At 47.6% G+C, this 9576-nt stretch overlaps 1 protein-coding gene across 3 annotated transcripts; it reads left to right on the plus strand.

Moving 5' to 3' along the window:
• Positions 1 to 196: 196 nt before the first annotated feature.
• LOC121584996 (fumarylacetoacetate hydrolase domain-containing protein 2) lies at positions 197 to 3405 on the plus strand. 3 transcript variants are annotated; one of them, XM_041901292.1, is made up of 8 exons: positions 197 to 416; positions 941 to 1234; positions 1325 to 1547; positions 1880 to 1939; positions 2015 to 2177; positions 2269 to 2377; positions 2576 to 2663; positions 3038 to 3405. In XM_041901292.1, the coding sequence occupies exons 2-8, from the start codon at positions 969 to 971 to the stop codon at positions 3098 to 3100; spliced, it is 972 nt and encodes a 323-aa protein (XP_041757226.1). In that variant the 5' UTR covers positions 197 to 416; positions 941 to 968; the 3' UTR covers positions 3101 to 3405. The 3 variants fall into 3 exon arrangements, with proteins under 3 accessions (XP_041757226.1, XP_041757227.1, XP_041757228.1); XM_041901293.1 differs by having other exon boundaries at positions 966 to 1234; XM_041901294.1 differs by having other exon boundaries at positions 1039 to 1234.
• The last annotated feature ends 6171 nt before the right edge of the window (positions 3406 to 9576 follow it).

The following is a 9576-nucleotide window of genomic DNA, read 5'->3' on the forward strand; positions in this document are numbered from 1 at the left end:
ATGTGCAGATTATCTACAATAACAAAAAATCTCAAAATATAGTATCAATTGGAAGTGTTATATATATATGATGTACATACTAGAGAAGTACCTACACTTCAGATTATGTATAATTGAGAGCAGTGAGTGACAGTATTCAATAAACTAAACTACAAATACCAAACCAGGAAGTGCACTCCTATGCATGTTGTCTTTTCAGTAGACAAGCCAGCAAAGTGAGTGCCTGATCATTGGTCCAAAGTGCAATAATGAGACGATTTTAGAGACTTTTCACTTGACTGACGATATGATATCAGTAAAATTAGCTACTCTTGATTGACTTGAATATATTTGCAGATTTGGCTGTGCAACATTGTTGTTGGCTGGTTGTGGTTATTTTGCTTTTCCGTAGGCATTCAGTAATCACTGGTGATCAGGTAGGACAGTTTTAACTTTATACTGTGCGACTTTGTATTATCTTGATTGTAAAGATACTGTAACTGTACGTTATCTACAGGAGTAGAGTTTGAGCTCTGGCTGATAAGGTTATCACTAATAAAATAATTTACATTGCAACTAAGAGTTTGCAGGAAACCGTAAGGATTTATTAGATATTTTGGGAATTCCTTGGCTCTGTCCATATTCGGGTCCCTGAGGTGTCTAAGTGCAACTAGCTACGCTAGAGCTCTGTACTCATGAGTCACTTTACTGCATCATACGACAGTATTTACATTTTAGTCATTTAGCAGATGCTCTTATCCAGAGCGACTTACAGTTAGTGGGTGCATACATTTTCATATAGGCTACTGTACTTTGAGATTATCTACAGAAATTGTTCAATACTTCCTTAATTGGTAATGGACAATTCTTAGCCCAACCTGTTGTCTGAAACTATTAAGTTCACCCCTTCACTTTCTTTCCTTTTGTACTTTTACTCTTTGTCTCTGCTTTTCTCTCTCAGTATCTTTCCTGCTCTCTGTTTTCAGTAGATGAGACTTCCAATTCACTCCTTGTCTCTCATCTCGAGGAGCTTCTCTGATAGGCTGTCTGCTATCCCAGGTAGGCGGGGAGTGTGTGGCACTGCGATGCGATTGGTGCAGTTCTGCCGCCAAGGCGATGAGGGATTGGTTAGGGTCGGCGTTGATCGGGGGGAGGGGCTAGGGGTCGTTGACCTTAAGGCCTTTGACCCTTCAATGCCAATGACAATGAGAGAGCTGCTGGAGATGGGAGCGAAGGGCATGCAGTGTGCACAGAGGTAACACATACACAACACACACACACTTTCTTGGTGCTTGTCAGTAGCAATCCTTTCCACCCAGAGCACATACTATCCTCTTTCTCTCAGGGCACTGGAGGCTAGTCCTACTCAGTGTGTGGTTCCCTTTGCGGAGGTGAGGCTGCTGTCCCCAGTCCTAGCCCCAGAGAAGGTGGTGTGTGTGGGGATGAACTACCGGGACCACTGCCTTGAGCAGAACGCACCTATCCCTAAAGAGCCAATCATCTTCAGCAAGTTCCCCAGCGCCATTACTGGGCCCTTCGATGACATCACACTGCCCGACGAGAGCCAGGTGAGAGCAGCCTTAGTCACTGGGCACGTTCCTCTGCCCAGGTATTTTACGTATCAGCTAACCACATAATATGTTATAGCAATCTGGTGCCCGACGGCACAGTCGATGACGTGGTACGCAACCATTGGTTGATGCATGCAACGTCTGTGCAGGAGAACACGACCCCTATCAGGCCCAGAGGAGAAGATGGAGATGCAGTAGATATGCATGATCCTAGATCCGTGCCTGATACAATTAAAATGTACAGAGGCACTGTAGCTTGGATGTTACACAGTTTCTGCATTCAATAACTTAATTGATGGATTCTTATTCCTGCTTCTCTCTGATTGGAGGAGGTGGACTGGGAAGTGGAGCTAGCCTTTGTGATTGGACGAAAGGGGAAACACATTAAGGTGAGTCTGAATACAACTTGACACATAGGAGTTTCATGTCCCACAGATGAGCTCACTCCCCCCCAACCCCCCAAGGAAGAGGATGCTATGTCCTACGTGGCAGGTTTCACCGTGGCCAACGATGTCAGCGCACGTGATTGGCAAATGAAACGCAACGGGAAGCAGTGGCTGCTGGGAAAAACCTTTGACAGCTTTTGTCCTCTCGGCCCCGCCTTAGTGACCACCTCCGCTGTGATGGGTGAGGGAGGGAGAAACACAAGATAAAATGTATACTTATAATTTGCTTACTTTGGCAGAGTGGTTGCTAAAATGTATGTATTTGTCGTCAGACCCCCATAACCTGGGTATCCGCTGTCTGGTGAATGGAGTTGCAGTCCAGAACAGCAACACTAACCAGCTGATCTTTAAGACTGAGCAAGTGGTGGCCTGGGTCTCACAGTGAGTCACACACACAATGTGTTCATAGTTCTTGTGATGGTAATACTTTACTTGAGCCCTCTGTCACAAGGGCTACATAACACTGTCAATAACAGTTATGACAACTGAGTAACACTGTCATCACAAAACCAATACTAATGAGTAGTCTACAGTTGCTGATAACAAAGATTTGCATGTGTGTGTTCTTTCCTGTGTTAGGTTTGTGACGTTGTCTCCAGGTGACGTGTTTCTGACGGGGACTCCTCCAGGTGTGGGCGTGTTCAGGAACCCACCTGTCTTCCTCAAGGTCAGCATCACACACTAATATAAAGACATTAGTTGTGTACCAGGCCAACTACTTTGCAGATGTTGTAATGCATCAATCAATGGTTGTGTGCCACTTCGACTGATTGCTAAATCATATGATTTGGTTAGCTGATATGTTAAACACCTATCCAGGCGTTTTGAGATCTGACATGTGTCTGTAATGTAGTTAGTCTGGAATGAATCCGTATTGTTACATATAGTAATAATCAACTCCACATCCACTCCAAGCTCCTATAGGGCTAGGCACTTCCCATAGATCTAAAAAGATCAGATAGGGCACAAGAGTTACAAGCGTTGCATGTTGTGGTCCTGTCTTACGAAAGACGTAATGAAGTGTTCCTTTGTGTGTTTCAGAAAGGAGATGTGGTGGAGTGTCAAATAGACCAGGTCGGGGTCATACGCAACAATGTTGTCTGATCCCTGAAGCAGCCAGCCCATTGGACAGCTCTCTCTTCAATCTTAATTCAGCTCTCTTTGGACCCAAGTGTCATTAATCTAGTGTACTGTAAATCAGATATAATCCATGTTTAAAAGACTGCGTTTACACAGGCAGCCCAATTCTGATATTTTGTCAAATGATACGAATTAGACTGCCGGTGTAAACAGCCAAATATGTTGAATTAGGCTTGTTTGTAAATTCTATCAATCTAACTCAAGTTGCACATATATTGTGGAATGTCTGTAGAATTGAATAGGTTACTTTTATAAATCAAAGTTCTTTATTCTTGTTTTCTGTGATCCCTCTCATACAAAACATCTACTGTTATACTACAGTACCACTCACATGGCTAAATGTGTGACTAGTCTTCACAGAAATCATGTCTCCTATAACACTGCTTTCCAATGGCACCCTATTTCCTACATAGTGCACTACTTTTTATCAGGGACCAAAAGTCAAAAGTAGTGCACTATAGGAATAGGATGCCATTTCGGAAGCAACCAAGTGCCATTTGGGACAGAACCAAGTGCCATTTGGGACACAGCCAATGTGTCATGACAAAGATGGTATTTTTACCCAGAGAATTAGATTAATCAGGACTTCCATGAATTAAATCTGATGGATGTGCATTTAAGTCATTATGACTCATATAATTGGCTTTTTTGTTGTTGTTGAAAAAAGGAGTATACATATGCAACTCATGAGGTCAGATAGGGGAGCAGAAAGGTAAGAGTCTAGCTTGTGCAGGAATAGCAGCCACTTACCATGCCCACTGTGATGCTGTGTGAGTGTGTGACAAAGGGAAAGGCCAAGCAGCTAGCAAAGTACTGCTCTAAGTCAGCTGTTGTGGGTAGCTCATCTGGGGCCTCATTTATAAAGTTGGTTATGCACAAAACATGCGTGCACCAGTTTTCACGCAAAAATAGGCATTTTGGCAAAAACTGAACTTGACGTGAAAATGCGCTTATCCTCCTGCAAACTTTCGGCCAGGCGTATGCAAATGAGGAATATATGACTTATTCATAACAAAAACACAGGTAGCTAAAAATAATAACAAGATGCAATCATTTGCTGTTAGTGAGAAGAGCGAAATTCGATATATTTTATCTTTGCATTCTAAAGTAATTAGAAATGTATTTCTGATCATAGCTGTTATGTATGGTACGTCGTACTGTACGTTGTTATGGTTTACGACAGTGTGCTGCGTTACGGATGAATGGGTTGTCAGAATGCGTGGCACGTCATTAAACGACAGAGTGATGTTCAATGTGAAACTGTGCAGATGTCCGTTCTTCTACAACTAGGCTAGATATAACATTGGCGACGAAGATGGCTGAATTCAGTTACCACCGCCAGCACCATTCCTCGCCGTGCCTGGCGAACCTCCAGTCCCATGGAATAACTGGCTTGATAGTTTTAACACTCATCTAGAAGCTATGGACTTTTCTACAATCTCCGACAAGCGGAGGACAGCACTGCTCCGTCACTGCCTAAGGTACAGAGGGACAGGATTTTCAGAGCGCTTGGATCGGCTCCTACATTCACTGCTGCAGTCAGCCTCTTACGGAACCACTTCGCCGGGAAAGAGCGAGTGCTCCTCCGACGCTACCGGCTACGGAAGAGACACCAACGGCCGGGTGAGTCCATTCAAAGCTACGTGGCTAATCTGAGGGATTTGGCTAGCTCTTGTAACTACGGGACACTTCAGGACGAGATCATCAGGGATCAGTTGATAGAGGGGACGTTATGTGAAAAGACAAGGGAGAAACTGCTTTTGGAATCGGATAATTTACAACTAGATGGAGCTATTAAAATAGCACTCCAGGTTGAAGCGGCGTTGGAATGCTCTTCTATGCTAACAGACAGCTCTGCAGCATACACTCGGCCCCCAGCCATTCTCACACAGCAGCTTCAGCCCGAGCAGGCGCACTACAACGATCACGCGCTGCGCACGCCCTCCCGCGTCGATAGCTGCATGGACACAGACACCAACATGCCCGTGCAGCAGGCACACAGACAAACAAACAGAAGTAGCTGTGGCAACTTTGGGGCTAGCTCTCACAATTCAAGGGCTTCAAACTGCCCAGCCCGTGGGAAAATATGCAAGAACTGTTCAAAATACAATCACTTTGCGAAAGTGTGTCGTTCTGCCCCTGCTACTAGCTCCACCCAGAACAGGCCCTTAGTTTCATCTCACTCTCAACATGAACACACGGAAATCCGAACCGTCTCCACCAACCATGTGTCATTCAGGACATGCACTGTGCAGCTGGGTGAGGTGGGTTTGCCTTTGCTGCTGGATACTGGCGCTGCGGTGTCGTTGCTCAACCTTGCCACTTACTACAAGTTTTTCAGTCACCTACCACTCCAACAGCCCTCCACTGCCCTGTGTGGGTACGGTAGATCTAAGATAGACATTGTAGGCACCCTCCAGGTCCCAGTACACTACGGCACCAAACATCTGCCATCATTCACATTTCATGTTGCAAAGCGGGGTGCCAACCTCCTGGGCCTCGACCTCTTCACAGGCTTGGGATTCACACTGAGAGATGACAGTGGGTCAGCTATCTACCAGGTTACCTGCACATGGCAACAGAACTGGCCGACTCTGTTTGATGGACTGGGCTGCCTCACAGCCTTTACTCACAGGCCCCTAGTGAATCCGGGAAGTGACCCCAGTCATGCAGCCCCTGCGGCGCATTCCCTTTGCACTGCGTGATGACGTCACAAAAGATCTCCAGTCACAGTTGGATGCAGGCATCATTGAGCCAGTCAACGCTGCCCCCTGGATTTCAAACTTGGTCATTGCAACCAAAAAGTCTGGTGGAATCCGGACCTGTGTGGATCTCCGTGCTGTGAACAAGGCCGTTGTCCCGGATAAGTACCCCTTGCCTACAGCTGAGGAGCTGACCGCACAATTCCATGGCTCCACGATCTTCACGAAGCTTGACCTTCGTCAGGGTTATCTTCAGGTACCCCTCCATGCAGCTAGCAGAGACCTCACGGCCTTTGTCACACATGCTGGCGTGTTCAGATATACACGCATGCCTTTTGGACTTAGCTCCGCCCCCAGCTGCTTCCAGAAGGTGATGAGCACCATCCTCGCTGGAATACCTGGGGTGGCGGTCTATCTGGATGACATCGTGGTCCACGGCCCAGACCTCCACATCCATGATTATCGACTCCACAGAGTATTCAGTGCTCTACTGCGGAACAACCTGACCCTGAACGGTGGAAAGTGCACCTTTGCAGCTCCAGCCGTCGAGTTTGTGGGCTTCCGCCTGTCGGCCAAAGGCATTGCCCCACTCATGTCGAACATTGAAGCCGTCCACCGGATCCCCGGAACCGACCTCAGCCTCTCAGGTGGCCTCATTCTTGGGCATGACAGCTTACTACCTCCGGTTTCTGCCCCACTACTCTCAGACCACAGCGCCCCTTCGCCAGCTCCTCAAGAAGGATGAGCCATGGGCCTGGACGGCAGCCTGCTCAGACGCGGTCCGCTCACTGAAGAGCCAGCTCACCACAGCCCCAGTCTTGGCTCACTTTGACCCCGTCTGCCACACCATTGTCACATGTGACGCCTCAGCTGGAGCACTAGGAGCTGTCCTCTCACAGCTGCAGAATGGCATTGAGAGGCCCGTCGCCTTCGCCTCAAGGGCCCTGAGCCCCCACAGAACAACGGTACTCTGTGGGCGAACGAGAAGCACTGGCCTGTGTCTGGGCGTGCGAAAGGTGGCACCTCTACCTATATGGCCGTCTGTTCACACTCCGAACCGACCACCAGTCCCCTCACAACGCTACTGTCAGCATCAGGAACTGGCCACAAGCCACTTCGGCTGCACAGATGGGCCGACCGCCTCAGACAGTATGACTATCAGCTGAAGTTCACTCCGGGGAGGGATAACGTGGTGGCAGACCTCCTCTCACGCTCCTTTGACGCTCCTACTCCGACCGTCTTGCCAGACGACAACGAAACAGAGCTTGTACAAATGCTCTACGCTCCTCTTCAGTCAGTCGTCTCACTGGAGGAGCTGAAGCAAGCATCGGAACAGGATCCCACACTGTCTACCCTGCGCACCTACATACGCACTGGATGGCCAGCACATGTGCCGGAAGAGCTGGCGACTTTCGCCAGAGTGAAGCCACGAACTTTCTTGCTGGGAAGAAGTCTGTGTCTCTCGAGGGTTTTGCACTGTGGTCCCGAGTGGCCTGCGTGCGCGTGTTCTATCCATGGCGCACGAGGGTCACTTGGGCATAGTCAAGGTCAAACAGCGATGTCGAGACCTTGTGTGGTGGCCAGGCATCGACCACGACATTGAAGCCCTGGTCAGGGATTGTGCTGCATGCCTCCTCAGTGGGAAAACAGGACAGTCCGCCCCACCCCCCCTGCAGCCTCTCGCATGGCCATCCAACTGGACATCTGTGGCGAGATCCATGGACACGCAGTCCCTCACCATCAGCGCTTCCTGGTGGTGGTGTATGACCTCCACTCTAAGTGGCCAGAAGTGGTTCCTGTCGGAACTGTCACAGCACAGGCCATCGTGGACATCCTAGACAGCCTGTTCACAAGGTGGGGCCTACCCCTCACCCTTACCACGGACAATGGGCCCCAGCTAACCTCTGCCGAGTTCTCCTCATATCTCAGCAACAAGGGAATCAAACACATCCGCACGGCCTACTACAACCCACAAGCTAACGGAGGGGTGGAACGCTTCAACCAAACGCTGAAGAACGGCATCAGAGCGCACCTGGTCCAGGGGTGCACGTTCCAAACTGCTTTGAATCAAACTCTAATGCACTACAGAGCAAGCAAACACACAACAACACAGGTCTCCCCGGCATCCCTCATGCTAGGTCGTGAGATGGAACTGCCACTGGACAGACTCAGAACACAGAGAGTAGCAGAACCGGCGACTAGGCGCACCCAAGAACAGCAGGCAGTGACCAGGCACCAAAGAGCAATGAAACAGCGTTTTGACAAGGCACACAGGGTGAAGAAGTCGATCATTCAAGTGTCAGACTGGGTCCGAGCCCGACGGCCTCAGCGGTGCAACAAAATGGCCTCATTCTGGTCGGACCCCTTGCAGGTCAGTCGACAACTGGGGCCCGCCACATTCATGATGAGCAATGGATCACGCTGGCACGCCAGCCGCCTCAGAAAAGTCGGTGGAAGAAAGGCCTATGCGGGCACGAACTCGCCCTGCTTATCTGGGGGACTACTTAATCTCTTTTCATTCTTAGGCTCCGTTAGGTGTCTTAGTCAACCTCCAGGTTAATGGACTGAACTGGCTAGTTTGGAGAGTCCATCCGTTTAAGGGTTAATGTTTATTTCTTACAGGTATCACTCTAGGTTCTTGCCCTATGGACATTTTATATATGGTACCAGTCCCTGGTTTTGGAAAGGGGGGGGGGAAATGTTATGTATGGTACGACGTGCTGTACGTCGTACTGTACGTTGTTATGGTTTACGACAGTGTGCTGCGTTACGGATGAATGGGTTGTCAGAATGCGTGGCACATGTCATTAAACGACAGAGTGATGTTCAATGTGAAACTGTGCAGATGTCCGTTCTTCTACAACTAGGCTAGATATAACAATAGCATTTCCATGATCACTGAAGAATGAATTCGTCACCGTTCCTAACTGATGGTTTCATACTCGTGAAATTGCCTATAGGCCTACACCAACTTAGGATAGGCTACCATTTGATCCGTCTCTCATTTAATTGAACACACTTCACAGTAGTAAATAGATACTATGCGATCTGTTTCGAAGCGCAGTTTAACGGTAGAACAGACGGTTCACCTTTTCCATTGACGTTTGTTGGCTACGTCTGAATAATATAATGTCAAATTTTTCGCGTAGCCTAGACAATATTTCATTTCAGGTCATGAGTTCATATTTCGAAGTAGTCATACAACAATATACCATGCGCATCTAATTTAATTGAGCTTATTAGATGGCCTATTATAATTTCAAGTTTTTGCTCTATGCATCCGAAAGGGAGCGCGGTTTATAACATACAGATGAACAGACTGTTGATCTTTTGCATTTAAGTGTGTAGGCTACCGCTGTAAGTACGCCTACTAATTTTTTTCAGAGTAGACAATGTTGCAGAATTCGCGGACAGCCAGTGCAGCATATTTAGGTTCAGGAGAAAGTAAATGCAAAACATTATAGAATTCAAAAGGTCTGTTTACAGGTCCACAACATTTTGCAATGTTATACAGAAGATAGCCCTATTTGGTAAAAGACTAAGTCCATATTATGGCAAGAACAGCTCAAATAAGCAAAGAGAAACGATAGTCCATCATTACTTTAAGACATGAAGGTCAGTCAATACAGAACATTTCAATAACTTTTAAAGTTTCTTCAAGTGCAGTCGCAAAAACAATCAAGCGCTATAATGAAACTGGCTCTGATGAGGACCACCACAGGAATGGAAGACCCAGAG

The sequence above is a fragment of the Coregonus clupeaformis genome, chromosome 16, assembly GCF_020615455.1.
Source record: "Coregonus clupeaformis isolate EN_2021a chromosome 16, ASM2061545v1, whole genome shotgun sequence".
In the NCBI taxonomy this organism is placed as follows: Eukaryota; Metazoa; Chordata; class Actinopteri; order Salmoniformes; family Salmonidae; genus Coregonus; species Coregonus clupeaformis.

Coding starts and splice junctions, on each gene's coding strand:
- LOC121584996 (XM_041901292.1), top strand. CDS start 969: ATGAGACTTCCAATTCACTCCTTGTCTCTCATCTCGAGGAGCTTCTCT. Junction 2,178..2,268: donor GACCACCTCCGCTGTGATGG/GTGAGGGAGGGA, acceptor ATTTGTCGTCAG/ACCCCCATAACCTGGGTATC. Junction 2,378..2,575: donor GTGGTGGCCTGGGTCTCACA/GTGAGTCACACA, acceptor TTCCTGTGTTAG/GTTTGTGACGTTGTCTCCAG.